Source organism: Cyphellophora attinorum (assembly GCF_001299255.1).
Source record: "Cyphellophora attinorum strain CBS 131958 chromosome Unknown Contig47, whole genome shotgun sequence".
Taxonomy (NCBI): domain Eukaryota; kingdom Fungi; phylum Ascomycota; class Eurotiomycetes; order Chaetothyriales; family Cyphellophoraceae; genus Cyphellophora; species Cyphellophora attinorum.
In genome coordinates, this window is record NW_017253275.1 from 94,636 (window position 1) to 108,337 (window position 13,702).

At 53.8% G+C, this 13,702-nt stretch overlaps 6 protein-coding genes across 6 annotated transcripts; 1 reads left to right on the plus strand and 5 right to left on the minus strand.

The window, feature by feature from the left end:
• Positions 1-335: 335 nt before the first annotated feature.
• AB675_3841 (uncharacterized protein) lies at positions 336-1,157 on the minus strand (the record flags this gene model as incomplete). Its single annotated transcript, XM_018143928.1, has 1 exon — positions 336-1,157. The coding sequence occupies one exon, from the start codon at positions 1,155-1,157 to the stop codon at positions 336-338; it is 822 nt and encodes a 273-aa protein (XP_017994906.1).
• Positions 1,158-1,994: 837 nt separating this feature from the next.
• Positions 1,995-3,888, plus strand: AB675_3842 (General alpha-glucoside permease; the record flags this gene model as incomplete). The annotated part of the gene is made up of 6 exons (XM_018143929.1): positions 1,995-2,463; positions 2,519-2,711; positions 2,759-2,988; positions 3,150-3,244; positions 3,300-3,632; positions 3,691-3,888. 6 exons carry the CDS (start codon positions 1,995-1,997, stop codon positions 3,886-3,888), a joined length of 1,518 nt encoding a protein of 505 aa, XP_017994893.1.
• Positions 3,889-4,026: 138 nt separating this feature from the next.
• Positions 4,027-5,453, minus strand: AB675_3843 (uncharacterized protein; the record flags this gene model as incomplete). Its single annotated transcript, XM_018143930.1, has 2 exons — positions 4,027-5,026; positions 5,068-5,453. 2 exons carry the CDS (start codon positions 5,451-5,453, stop codon positions 4,027-4,029), a joined length of 1,386 nt encoding a protein of 461 aa, XP_017994870.1.
• A 982-nt stretch (positions 5,454-6,435) lies between these two features.
• AB675_3844 (Metacaspase-1A) lies at positions 6,436-7,834 on the minus strand (the record flags this gene model as incomplete). The annotated part of the gene is made up of 3 exons (XM_018143931.1): positions 6,436-6,461; positions 6,517-7,509; positions 7,561-7,834. The coding sequence occupies 3 exons, from the start codon at positions 7,832-7,834 to the stop codon at positions 6,436-6,438; spliced, it is 1,293 nt and encodes a 430-aa protein (XP_017994901.1).
• A 1,383-nt stretch (positions 7,835-9,217) lies between these two features.
• AB675_3845 (putative T-complex protein 1 subunit eta) lies at positions 9,218-12,045 on the minus strand (the record flags this gene model as incomplete). Its single annotated transcript, XM_018143932.1, has 2 exons — positions 9,218-10,848; positions 11,934-12,045. The coding sequence occupies 2 exons, from the start codon at positions 12,043-12,045 to the stop codon at positions 9,218-9,220; spliced, it is 1,743 nt and encodes a 580-aa protein (XP_017994876.1).
• Positions 12,046-12,074: 29 nt separating this feature from the next.
• AB675_3846 (Protein SPT10) lies at positions 12,075-13,403 on the minus strand (the record flags this gene model as incomplete). The annotated part of the gene is made up of 2 exons (XM_018143933.1): positions 12,075-12,824; positions 12,873-13,403. The coding sequence occupies 2 exons, from the start codon at positions 13,401-13,403 to the stop codon at positions 12,075-12,077; spliced, it is 1,281 nt and encodes a 426-aa protein (XP_017994915.1).
• Between the last annotated feature and the right edge of the window lie 299 nt (positions 13,404-13,702).

The following is a 13,702-nucleotide window of genomic DNA, read 5'->3' on the forward strand; positions in this document are numbered from 1 at the left end:
CGCCAGCCCTGTACCACCCCCGGGGAGCCACTGGCCGCGGTTCAACAGGAGAGTAGGTACAAGACAATCTCATTGGCACGTTAAAGCATCGTCAGTGTTGTAGCATCGTCCGTGCCAGTGTGCAAGACAGCAGTGATGTGATCTGTTCATGTGCGGACTCTTGGCGACTATGCCAGCGTCATCGCATCCGTGATGCTTTGGGATTGTTGGCAGTGCTCGCCGTTTTCCACTGTATTCAGACACAGCGCATCGGCAACCCAGTGTAACCAGAGACAAAAAATCCTTACCAAATAGGAATAGCTCTGGCACCATTCATGGTGACACAGGACTCAACATCACTCGAGATAGAACACCCGCCTGAACCCTGTCATGTCATCGTAGACACAAACCTCGGGCGCCCCAAACTCCACGCCTTCATCCGACACTGTCCTGTTCTCCTGCAGCCACTCATCCAGTACATCGCTGACCTCCTTTGTCTCTTCCTCGCTCAGCCACTTCAGGCAGTATCCCAAGCTCATATGAAAGCCATACACACCGAAACCAGGCTGCCTCACCCCAACACTATCGGCCATCTGCTCTCTCAGGTTCCTCATGCGCTTTTCTTCCGTGGCATTCTCCGGCACGAGCTTGAAGGCGATTCCATCCGTCAGAGGCTCGAAGCCGGCAATACGCAGCTTGTATGGTGGACCGCCCCCGGTTGAACCGAGACGGAGAGTAGAAAGCCGAGAGATGACGTGTGCATGGCATTGGCCTAGAGAACAGTCGTATGGCAGTATTTCTGGGGCCGGCCAATTCGTAGATGTGGGGATGCGGTACGTGATGCCTTCGTAGAATGTCATATGGTAGCTCGATGGAGGCAGCAGGGCGAAGCAGTGGGAAAGACCATGCTGAGACAGGAGCGTGTGCAGTCCAGTGAGAGATGCGTGGAGGGCGGACGACTGTGAGAGGTGACAAAGGACTGTGTTTCCGGGGAACGGTAGCACCTGGCCAGTCGGGGTGAACTTGTGGCCTATCCAGCGTGGATATTGGTGATGGGGGAAGTCAGGACGTGGGATGGGCTCGACGCGTGTTGATGGTGAGTAGCCTTTCGGTACATTGCCATGAGTGGCTTGGGAGGCCGCGATGGTGCTGGTAGTAGTAATAGTAGTAGTTGTCATCTCGTCACTTTGCAATCTCAATTTATCCTGGGTCCAACGGTAAGAGATCGTGGACTAAAGCGATGATTTGAAGAACGAAGATCAGGATTAGTCTGGTCTATGTACCTCTTCAGGACAGTGAGAGACGCGGACAGGTTCTGATCAGCCGCAACCGCGTCGGGTGGTATCGACGATCCCTCGAGAGCACGTCAGAAGTTCTCTGCCACATCTTGTAAGCTCCTACCAGGGCGGTGAACAGCCGTCCTCGTCCCACGAAGCCCCGTCGTGGGACTTGGACGAAACCATGGCCGCCTGCAACTACGTGCACTGCTCGATTCAACGAACAATTTTGCCGCATTTGGACAGACTTCATGACAACCTCGCGCAGATAGTAAACAGGTGTCGGCAGCAGATAAGACTCTCGGTCTCAGATATAGTTTTGGCTGCAGGACGACAAGCGGATTAGGCCGCTATAAGTATAGCTTATGCTGTCCTCGGCTCCTGTGGAGTGAAGCATTGGCCTGTGATCCACTATAAGCGATCAGGAGCGGGCTGATGCTCCAGCCCAGGCACGTGGGTTCTAAAGTTCTGGTTCTTGCTACGGCATCGTTCTCGATGTTCTTGACCTCACGATGCCATCTGATATTCTGGAACCAATGTCGTCCCGACGAAGTGGCACGAGGTCCTCGGATCAGCGCAGACTTTGGACCTTAGGTGCAGTGTGCCCTTCTAGGGGCTACAACCGACGGCACTATAAGATACATCTGGGATCTCATCCATGATGTGACACTCAATAACAGCACCGCCAATTCACATCTGCAGTGAGAAGCCAAAGCCGTGACCACCGAACAACAGACCATGGAGAAGAAGGCCATGCAAGTCGGGAGCCAGACAGGGAACGCCCGATCGGACTTTGTCGCGGCTGCCGATGATGCCAACAACAAGGAGCACAGTCTTACCTTCGCTCAAGCTGTCAAACTCTACCCAAAGGCCATCGCATGGAGTGTCATGATGTCTGGCGCTCTGATAATGGATGGATACGATCTCAAGCTCATCGGGAGTCTGTTTGCTCAGCCTGCCTTCCAGAAGGCCTACGGCCACATTCAGCCCAACGGCTCCTACCAGATCCCAGCGCCGTGGCAGTCGGGCTTGACTAACGGCAGCAATGTCGGGCAGCTGTTCGGTCTCGTCATTGCTGGGTATATTGTGGAGAAGATCGGATTCCGGAAGACCATGATGCTTGCTCTAGCGGTGCTACCTTGTCTGATATTCATCCAATTCTTTGCTCACGCCTTGCCACAACTTCAGGCTGGGCAGGTAGTGATCGGTAAGTCTCTGTTTGCTTTGTACGTGGAAGGACATGCTTACCAAGTCCGCTATAGGCATGCCATTGGGCATATTTCAGACCGTGACATGCGTATATGCTGTTGAGGTCCTACCGACCGCTCTGCGCGGACATCTGACCGCCTACGTCAACGCATGCTGGCTGTTCGGTCAACTAATCGCATCGGGGACGCTCAGAGGAACTTTGAACATGTCGGCGCCTTGGGCTTACAGAGTGCCCTTTGCTGTCCAGTACGTCGTCAATGTGAGCATCTTGGTCCAGACTAATCAAGCTACAGGTGGGTCTGGCCTATACCACTCTTCCTGGCAACATACCTGGCGCCGGAAAGCCCGTGGTGGCTTGTCCGACAGAACCGTATTGAAGAAGCCAAAGCCTCGGTCCGTCGCCTCACGTCGGACCAACGAAATTCAGCCTTCGATATTGACAAAAACGTTGCGTTGATGGTCTTCACCACCGAGCATGAACGTGAGATCGACTCCGACGCAACCTATATCGCCTGTTTTAGAGGTAGCAACTTGCGTCGCACACTCATCGTTGCAGGCTGCTATTGTATGCAAGTGCTCTCGGGAACAACGCTTCGAAGTTATGCCAGTACGTATACTCGGACACCCGAAACTCGGGTTCTGTAAGCCCGTGTGGTCGCGTGTTCCATCTAACAGGGTCTATAGCATATTTCTTGCAGCAAGCCGGCCTGCCAGTTGATCAGGCATTCAACATGTCCATAGTGGGATACGCACTGGGCATCGCTGGAGTCGCCACTGCAGTAAGTGAAGTCAATAATTGGGATTTCCAGATCTGTGCCTAATGGCCATTCGCAGTGGGTATTGATGCCGCACATTGGCAGGCGTACTCTATTCCTCTGGGGATTCGTCGCCATGGTCGTCATCATGCTTCTAGTTGGTGGACTCGGAATTGCTCAGCACTCATCTTCAGCCTCGAGCGATCTGCCATGGGGCATCGGGGCGTTGTTGCTCATCTCACTCTTTATTGCCAATGCTGGTGTTACGCCGATATCGTACGCATTGGTCTCGGAGCTCCCTTCCTCGATACTTCGCAGTAAGTCGGTGGTCTTGTCCCGTTTCACATACGCAGTGATCAACATTGTGGCGAATGTCATCACGCCATACCAGCTGAACCCATCGGCGTGGAACGTGAGTTCTCCTTTTCGTCTCCAGACCTTCTCGAGTGAGCTCCACTAATACCTCCCAGTGGGGAGCCCGTAGCGGCTTCTTCTGGGCTGGCTCAGCGGCTATAGGATGGATCTTTGTGTTCTTCTGCGTGCCTGAACCGAAGGGAAGGACTGTGGCAGAGCTAGATGTACTCTTCGAAAGGAAGGTCTCGGCAAGGAAGTTCGCCAAGACGAGTTTGTCACTGGTCGAAGCTACGGAAGTCAAAGGCGCGGTCTGAGGCTCTCGCAGTCGACTTCGAGCAAGCTTGAAGGGGCCGAAATCGCTTTTAATGCTGCGCATTGCCTCTTCTCCGGGTGCCTGCAGGGTTGGAGAGACAGGTAGATGAGTGATCCGTGCGACTGGCCGTCTTCCAAGCTCATAGATACGGTGGTGTCACATCGAACGCCTCCAAGCAGAACCACCTTGTCGTGACCCGTCTTCTCTTCGCCCTCTGTGCCTGGCAGAGACCTTCTGCAAACCTTGCGAAGAAGTCACTTCGGCAAATAGAGTCCTTGATACGCCGCATCTCTTTTATTGCCCAAGTTGATTCGTGCTCGTACAGGCTCTCGATGGCATGGAGGAAAAGTGGTCGGAGGAAGCCCACTGGGAGGGCCTTGTCTGCTTCTTCGTTGGTATTATTCGCTTCGAGTTCCTCCATCACTAGATCTCGGATTGCACGCATATGGACTCGAGCTTCATCAGAGGCGAATGGAGGATCACTCAGGATCCTGCCCACTTCGACCACTTCGGTGTGGTACATTGCTTTACAGATCCTGGTTTGGCGTAGGAACGGGATCGCGATTGGTGCTGCGAGACTCTCACGAATTTGCACAGAATCGTGACGCAGAAGAGGAGTTCTTTGCTTCCAAAGGTCGTGTAGCTGGGTCTCTAGCTGTTTCAGGAGCATGTTGACCTCTTCTTGGTCATCGGCTGTGATGCGAGATCTGTGGTAGTGTGAGAGGTCCGCGGTGTGGCCAGCTATGATTTGTATGCGCGTGCACATGTCAAATATGGGTGCCGTGAGTGCGGCCAGTATCGAGACCTCGGTTGGAAGCGGAACCCTGGGATCTGTTGGCAGGACCGGTGGGAGCGGATGGGCATAGTAGTGGTGCTCTAAGCAGTTCCGTAGCGTTGACGAGAGCAAGCCGGTGTTACCTCCTCGCCGTGCTGCAGCGTGAGCGATGAGCAACCACGCGGCTATTCTGCTGTCTATTGTCGATACTGGGTGTCTCGAGAACGTGGCTATAATCCGCCGGCTGGCGATGCCGTTCTCGTCCAACAACAGATCGAAGGTCATCGCCTCTGGCTCAGTGCCTGGCCAAAGCTGAGTGTAAGCACGGTTGCGAACATCTCGTCGAATGGTAGTGGAGGGTCTCCTAGAAGCGAAAGCTGGAACTGAGCCACCGCGGCATGATACATGCTTGCTGCTTTGGTCAGGGCGATGCCATTGGCTTGACCTTTGTGGATGGCTTGAAGAGCACGGATCGCTGCGTCTAGTATTATGCATCGATCAGCCATCAGCGCTGCGTGCTCTTTGAAGAGCTGCCAGTTGATCGCATCGATCAGTGTAAGCGTGAAGCATTCAACATGATGGATGAAGTAATCTAAGGACTGCTGTGTGCCGTTCGCAGCCATAAGGTCGATAGTCGTACATAGATAAATATCCTGCGAGGTCATTGCAGCTTGTAGTGAAGGCGTCTGAAGCTGAGATATCGGCGTAGCTGCTGCGTACGAGGGGCTTGTTGTCACCACAATCGCTGATCCCGGTGACTCGACGGAGTGGTCACCTTCATCTGGAGGCATCACTGCTCTGGTTCCCGTTCCTGCTCTATTTTCCTCATTACTGCGGGGCGGCTTGACGGTGTAGACACACGGTCTCTGAAGCCGAACGCATCGTCTGCAAACAGGACGCTGCTCATCGCAGCGGACTTTGCTCTTACGGCATGCCAGACACCCAGTTCGGACGCGTCCTCGATAATGTGGATTCAGGTTAACGTAATTCGGCAGGTCCATATATGGGCTCGGTCCATGGACACACTACACGGTCGCGCTGTGTGTCTGCGCATTACAGCTGACGCGTCGCTGACTGACGCTTGATAGTGCGAAGAAGCAGTGTCCGAGGAGGACGCTGGATTGATGCGTGGTATGAAATGGCAACGTGGCCCACGTGTGACTGTTTACCACGTTTTTAATGCCGAGGTAAGCTTCATCCTGAACGTCTGGCTAATTCCCTGGCAGGAGTGTTTCCTGGTACTGGGACCTACCTCACAATTGCGGATGTGATCAATGGAAGCTACTATTAGTTCTCGAGACCTGTCGGACGTGGTTACGGCAGGCATTCTGATTGGCTCGTGACTTCCATCAGGGTGCTGAAGCTGCTTCATGCCAGACACTGGAAGCGACACTCAACGTGGGTGTGGAATATCTCACTTCCTGTGAACGATATTCACGAACGTACGTGCATTGGAGAGAGCTCAAGGTAAGATCGCTTCGCTGTATGTCACGCTAGCCACTTTTCCTGTCCAATGGACAGTCCTCACAACGGTCCTCTCGAATGTTTCGCTGTTCTCTCCATGCCGTGCCTTTCACTGCCAGTTTCATTATTCACATTCCTGGGCCTGCTTGTATCGGCCGTGAAAGATCCATCCTCTGTGCTGTAGCCATGCTTGCCATGCTTGCCGTTTTGCCCAGAAACGCCGCCGTTGCCAGCTTGGGAGAGTCTGACGAAATCTCCCTTGCCACGGGTATATATTTCCTGTCCAACCCATCTTATCTTCAGGTTCCTTCACATCACATACAGAAGATCCGTATCTGCAAAATTCGTTAGCGACTGCACACTAATGATTTCGGATAGAGCGAGACTTACTCAGAGGATGCGAGCAGCTCAGCTGCGGCTTCTGCGTATACTTGCTCGCCAACTCATCCCGTATACTGTTCAACAACTGCACATAGCTCTGATGCGGATTCTTCTTCAGCGCCGTCACGAACGCCCAACTCATCGCGCCCGTCGCCTGGCCCGCGATGTTCGCATCCTGACTCGTCTGCTCGTCCTTACTGCCACTCCACATAATGACATCTGCAGGACTCGTCTTAGTGACCTTGTTGCGCTCGTACGAATCCCGACCGGTAGTCGCTTTCTTGAAGAGTCCCATGGCGGTCGAGGCCATTCCGCCCAAATCGCCACGGGCGTAAGACGAGACGATAGAGAGCAAGCCCTGGCCAGCCTCCTTCGCAAGATTGGGCTCCTTGAGCACGCCGGAAGTGGAGTAGATGTACGGAAGGTCGAGGGCGGAGCCGGAGTGGCAGGAGTCGAAGATGGCGGTGAGGCGGACACCCGGACGGAGAGTCTGGACCATGATGCGGTGCATTTCGTCGTCGACGATGTGGCCGGCTTGGCGGAAGTCCACGGGATAGATGACTTCGTCGTAGCCGTCGTCTTCGTCTCCGTCGAGATCGGGCGTTTGGCCGCCGTGACCGCTGTAGTGGAAGAAGAGAGAATCGTTGGGTTGGGCGTCTTTGACGAGCCAGTGCATGGCGCGCAGGATGTTGGCTTTGGTTGGTTGGGACATGGGATTCTGCTGGTCGTCGGTCAGGCAGACCATGTCTTCTCGCGCGTAGCCGAAGTTCTGGTTGAGGTACGTCGACATGTTCTTGACATCGTTTATGCAGCCGCGCAGCTGGCCTCGCTGGTTGAAGTAATTTATGCCAATTAGCAGAGCTTTCCGCTTTCCCGTGCAATTTGAGTACTGGAAGCTGTAATTGTTGGGTGCGCCGTGGCCGAAAGATTGTGGGGCGGATGGTGGTGGAGGAGGGCCGCCTTGTCGTTGCTGGTGAGTGTTGGCCATGCCTGGTCGAGGGCCTTGAAATGTGTCAGCCTCGTTCGGCCAGTGCTGTGAAAGCTGCGACTCACCTGGGTAGCCATTAGGCTGAGGGGAAGGCTGTCCGTACCCGCCATAGCCTCCCTGTTGCGGCGGTGGGGGATTATTGTAGCCGTACGGCGCGTTTTGTGGCGGAGGATGGCTGTATTGATAGTTCTGCTGTGGAGGAGGTGTGCCGTAGCCGTAGCCGCCTTGCTGGGGATATTGCTGCTGTTGGTACGGCTGTGGTGAATATGACGGCTGAGGAGGACCGTATGAATGCTGTGCTGCGCCGTAGCCGCCTTGTCCTGGGTAGCCGTAAGACATGGGAGTTGCGCTCGCAGGGTTTTCGCCTCGAAGGCACTATGAATGGGAAAGGTTGGAATGTGTGTCTGAGGGTGGCCTTTCCTTGCACAGGAAGTTTCAGAAGCGATTGAGTGAAGAGTAAAGATGGAAGCGCAGATTAGACGGGGTCGTCGAGTTGTCGACGCTGACGCGGAAATGTCTGGGCTCTTCTGCCAGTCTCTTTGAGTCGGTGCCGATGACCCGCGTCAGAGGCAAACCCAGGGGTCCTGTGCGGCTTAAGTAAGCTCCAGATCCCCAGATCGGCGCTGTCTGTGCTTCAATCAACCACAAGGCAATTTCGACGTCGTGCCTAGAAGTGATTATGCTATGATCGTGAATCGTAGGAGTAACGATAGTGGTCTTCGAGGAGGCAGAGTTTTGTATGAGGGTCAAGTCTTGGAATTAGAAACACAGAGGCTAACGAACGGCGGGAGGTGATGAAGGACAATATCTAGCCGCCTGCACAGAGACACGGCCTACACAGGTCACTTGTATGGTTCTTCCTGCATTCACTCTCCAATCAATCCTCCTGTAAGCGAAATCGAGCTTCACAAGATATCCATATCAAACTCACAACGACTGGACAAGCGGTGTCGCCTGGCAGACATGCTAGCTCATGCATTTTCGAAGTTTGACCTTTTGCTAAACCGCACACAGAAACCCCCTCGTCCCCAGGCTCCCGGCCTGCTCCAGGCTCTCGTTTGGGCGAAGCGAGCACCTCTGCTGCCCTTCCTATCGCTACATTCGCTACAGATTCGCGTTTCTCATACCCGTTCGGGCACGCAGATGGTCTGTGCACACCGCACGCAGTACATATACAGTCGACAACGTGCTTGTGGCTGGCTGTAAAACCGATGCGTTGGTATCTCGTTAATTCGTCCTCGCCTGGCAGCGCGCACTCGAATTGACCTAGTGAGCTGACTCTGAGAACTTTCCCCAAACCGAATCAGGCGTGTCCATCCTCTGATCAAGCTGTCTTGGGTTTAGACTTAAAGCTTCATGCCCGAAAGAAGTGTATACAGGGCAGGAGACTGGGGGCAGTCTTCAACATGCGGTCAGAGCTGGGCTATGATCATGCAGGTGTCCAGCGAATAGAAGTTGGAAGGGAGGGACTTTTGGTCGTTGACAAGCTCAGACCCAGGTCAGCTACCTGTATGCAGTCTCGCTAACGCCCATTGCTGCCCCAGGAATGCTTTTTTTTCAGTCTATCCCCCATGGTTGTTACACGTGGTGACCCATGAACCGCATCGTGCCGGCACGCGATGCACCGTGCTTCTCAGTAATGTTGGATCTAAGTATTCGCTTCTTTTCTTGGGTATCATGGCCATCTCGAAAAAGTACTTGAGCCCATCTGCCACGCTCGTCTCATCTCCGCGGCATACCTCTCCCTCTGCCTCGCAACGCTCGTTGCGCTGCACCCGGCGGTAGGCCTCGTGCAGGTGCCTGCGGCTGTTGTGACTCTTCGTTCTTGATCGTCTCATCGACACTGAGGATCAGGCATGCTGCCTCCACGGCTGCCGAAATAGCATTGACCTTCACCAGTTCGGGCTCCCACACGAACGCCTCCATGTTATTCCGCACACCTTCGTGGTCGAAGTCGACGCCAGCCCAGACGTTTCCATTGTGGTGGTGCTCTACCCGTAGACGATTCAGGATATCTGTCGCGTCGAAGCCAGCATTGTCGCAGAGCTGTCGAGGGACGATTTCCAGTGCTTTTGCGAAAGCCTTGACGATCGCCTGCTGTTTGTTCGGCACGTTTCTGTCGGCGTGCTTGTGCAGGTATACTGACACCTCCATCTCGGTTGCACCACCGCCGGCCACAATATTCCTATTCCGTAGCGCTCGCTTCACGATCATGATGGCGTCGTGTAATGACCGCTCGGCCTCTGCAATGAATTGCTCCGCTCCTCCTCGCAGAATGAGTGTACACGTCTTGGCTTCCGGGCAGTCTGAGAACAGGTTGAATCTCTCACCACCGATCTGCTTCTCCTCGAACAGCCCACACGTGCCGAGATGTGAATCCTGGATGTCGGAACACGTCGACTGAATGACAGCACCGGTCGCCTGACATACCCGCTCCAGGTCATCGGCGGTGACACGTCCTGCGCAAAAGATGTCGCGGTCCGCGAAGTACTGTGTTGCTAGATCGCCAATCGGCAGCTTGCTGAGCACTACCTTCGCGCCCGTCTTGTATAGTGCCTCCATTTTGTTGTAGATGATCTGCCACTCCGCGTCCACAATCGCCTGGTATTCTTGCACTTGATCGACCCTCACTTCCGCGTTGTCCTTTTCGGCCTTGAGTTCGAGTTCCACGTTTAATGCCACGATCTTCGGATTCTTGAATGTTTTGGGCTGCTGCTCGAACCCAGCGTATGAGAACGTCTTCTTGAATGCAACGCCATCCACAAACAAAGAATCCTGCAGCGCACCGCCTGTGATCTTCTTGATGCCAATCAGTTTCTCGTTTAGGTCGTCCTGGTCTAGCGACAGTACTGCATCGACGACCATCTTCGTGAAGAAATCCGCGTTCCGGTGTATCAGTTTGCTGCTCATAGCTGTTGCCGCCAATTTCCGCAGTGTGTCGTATTTGTTCCCTTCCGTCGTACTGACCGAGATCTCCTTAATCTTGTTAATCGCCATGGCGCTTGCCCGCCGCAGGCCCTTCACAATAGTCTGTGTTGAAACACCCTGCTCAACAAATTCCTTCATCTCCTTTAGAATCTCACCAGCCAGTACCACAACGGATGTTGTGCCATCACCGACCTCCGCGTCTTGTGACCGAGCGATGTCGGTGAGTATTCGGGCTGCGGGGTGGACGATGTCGAGCAGGCGCATGACGGTCGCGCCGTCGTTGGTGATGGTCTGCTTTCCATTGCCGTCTACGAGCAGTAGATCACCGCCATAGGGGCCGAGGGTTGATTTCACGGTGTTCTGTACTGCTAAACATGCGTTGATGTTCGAAAGGACTTGGCCTTTGCCTTGGGACGCATCGGTGCCTATACCATGTTAGTAAAAAGTGCGGCGGCGGGAAGCTGCGTCGGCTTGCCTTCTTTGAGGACGATGATGGTCGGAGTCTGGCCTCCGAAGGCAGCCATTGTCGCTGTGGGAGTTTGAGGCTGTAGTAATGCAGGTGTCCTCCGTGAGTGTGTTCTGAGAAACTCGGCCGTTCTTGCACAAAATCTCGTGAACCGCAAACAAGGCTTCCACAGTGCCGGAAATGCCAAGGCGAGGCTCGCTGAGCGCAGGGGGGCGCGTGCCCAGGTGCAGGTGGAGGACTCGCGGAGCAGACAATGTGAGTGACTTTCAAAACATTGTCATAGACACGAATGTATCACTTGAACATGTGCATTTTATGATGTCTTTGCTATCGTCGCCCGTACTATTTCTTGAAGAGGCTGCTCTTCAAACGTCTATGCTGGGCCATGCATCGGCCGAAGAATCCTCCAACTCAACACTCTGCTCAAACCCCATCTCTTCATCAAGTGTTGCCAGATCATAATGCCCATCCAGCGCTCGATGAGTCTGCCAAATCATGCTTTCGTAAACGAAGGTTGTTGTCATAACGAATGTATCTCCTCTCTGTACACACGCTTCACGCGAAAGTGCTCCAATGTTGCCGCCTCCAGGGTATCCGAACGCCAAAATCAAGTCTATTGCTGTTTGTAGTCGCCCGTGTTGCCGTTGATATAATCCATTTGTGCCTGAGTGAGGACGTTCTGCATGGGCTGCATGTTGTTCAGCCCAGCGCCGTTCAGCCCAGCGCCGTTCAGTCCAGCGCCGTTCAGTCCAGACCCGTCTGTGCCATCCATAACATGATCGTGCTGCATCATCGCCTGTGCTGGGTTGTGAATGAATTGCTGCTCCGGATGTTGAGGGTTGAATGCTTGGGCATGATGCTGCGGGCTGAACGTCTGATCAGAGTTGTGGCGGTTGAATGCCGGATCGGAATGATTGCCATTGAACATTTGTTCCGCGTGCTGGCCGCCATTGATATCCTGGTCGGGATGCTGTCCATTGAAGCCAGGGTCAGCGTGCTGTGCATGAAAAGGATTCTGATCTGGATGCTGTGCCAATGTCACACCGTCCACATAGTCTGCAAGACCTGCCGCCTGACCATAGTCGTGGTGCTGATTGTCGAAGTCATCTTGGGCCATCTGCTGGATTTGGGCCAGGATGGTCGGGTCTATGTTCATGTCGTCGTATGTGGGGTCCAGCTCGTGAATTACAGCATCACCGCCCATGCCGACGCTTGGGTCCATGCTGTTGTACTGGTGAGGCGAAATATGGGTCGGAGATATGGTGCCGATGCTGCCAAGGGGTCGTAGGGTGGTGTCTCGATTTGCTGTGCTTGGTTTTGTGGAATCATGGGAGAGTCCGAGGGTTCGGGCGGTGTCTTGTCCGCGCTCTTCACTCTTTTCGTCGAGTCTGACCTTGAGGTACCTCCCTTATTGGTGGGAACTTTGCATGGCTCGCAGTCCTTGATGACATGACTGACGGTCTCCTTGATTCGTACCCAGTGATACTTTGTCGCAATCATGGCGGTAGTCTTGTTGATGCCGCCATGGTTGACGAGATGCATTTGCTTGGCGATATCATATTGAGCTTGCGGATCCGAGATGACTTCTTTGTCCTTCAACATCAGCTTCTCCGGTTCGCCGTCCTCGCTGGGTATCAGCTTGTAATGCGTAGCGGCACTCCTTAGGCGGCTTTTCTCGGAGCGATCAGCGCCTTGAGGGTAAGAAGAATGCCGCAGATAGTAGCGGATCTTATCAAATCGCTCTTCGTTGCCAACGAGCTCGCCCTCTGCTTTGAGATCTCTGCCGTATATTATAGCATCGACGGGGTCTTGAAACGACTTCAGCTTGCCACATCCTGGTACCCGACCAATCCGCTTGAAGCCCAGCGAATCCCAGATTTTGGTTGACGCTGTGTTCGTCTCATACACCAGGTTGAAGACTGAGTATGTGTAATTCTAGGCGACGTTAGCAAGATCCACATTGCACATACCTTTGAGACCTACCAACTGGGGCGCCCACTCCAAGTAGCACTGACCCATGGACTTGCCGACGCCCTTGTTACGAGCCGCAGGCGTGACAAGAAAGCCACCGTTGCAGACATGGCTGCTGCGACCAGGATAATTTGGCTTGACATAAAAACTGCCCAAGCACAGCTTATTCCAGTCAGCCCCAGCCTCTTCCATCTCCGTAACAGCCTCGACGCCGCCAATATCTCCCAAGATCATGACAGCGCCGAAATTACCGAACCAGTATTTTCCAAACGCCTCTACAGGCATCTGATCCATCATCGGATATGTATCGCCGCCATCGATCTCCTTATTAAGATTGTCGCCAAGATAGGCGAGCAATCTTTTCGGGACATCATCTGGCGTGAAGAATGGGATCAGAGTCGCTATTGTCACGCGATCTCGCAATGTGACTGTTCTGGGAAAGATTGACGAAGGAATCTGCGGGTTGTCTGCTGTTGCGAAAGGTCCTTCTCCGGAGACTCGGTACACTAATGGAGAAAGCGGATCTTCCAGCAGTGCAGGCATCCTTCAACAATGGAGGTGCGCCGGGCGCAGTCATCTGACCACCAATTGTGTCTGGTTGGTCAGGGCTCGCCCGCATATATAAACCGTCCAGCCAAGAAGCGAAGTTGATGATGTGGTAAAAAGTTGAAAGAAGACAAAATGGAAAGCGAAGTAGAGAGGGCTTCAAAGTCAGAAGCGGAGTCTTGGCAACGGCTAAATCACGTGATATTTGGCGAAGGTTTTGCTACGATGCCGATCAGATGTTCGAGGCCTTGAGACGGCACAGGAACTTTTCATATCCGAGAAGCGTCCAGCATTGG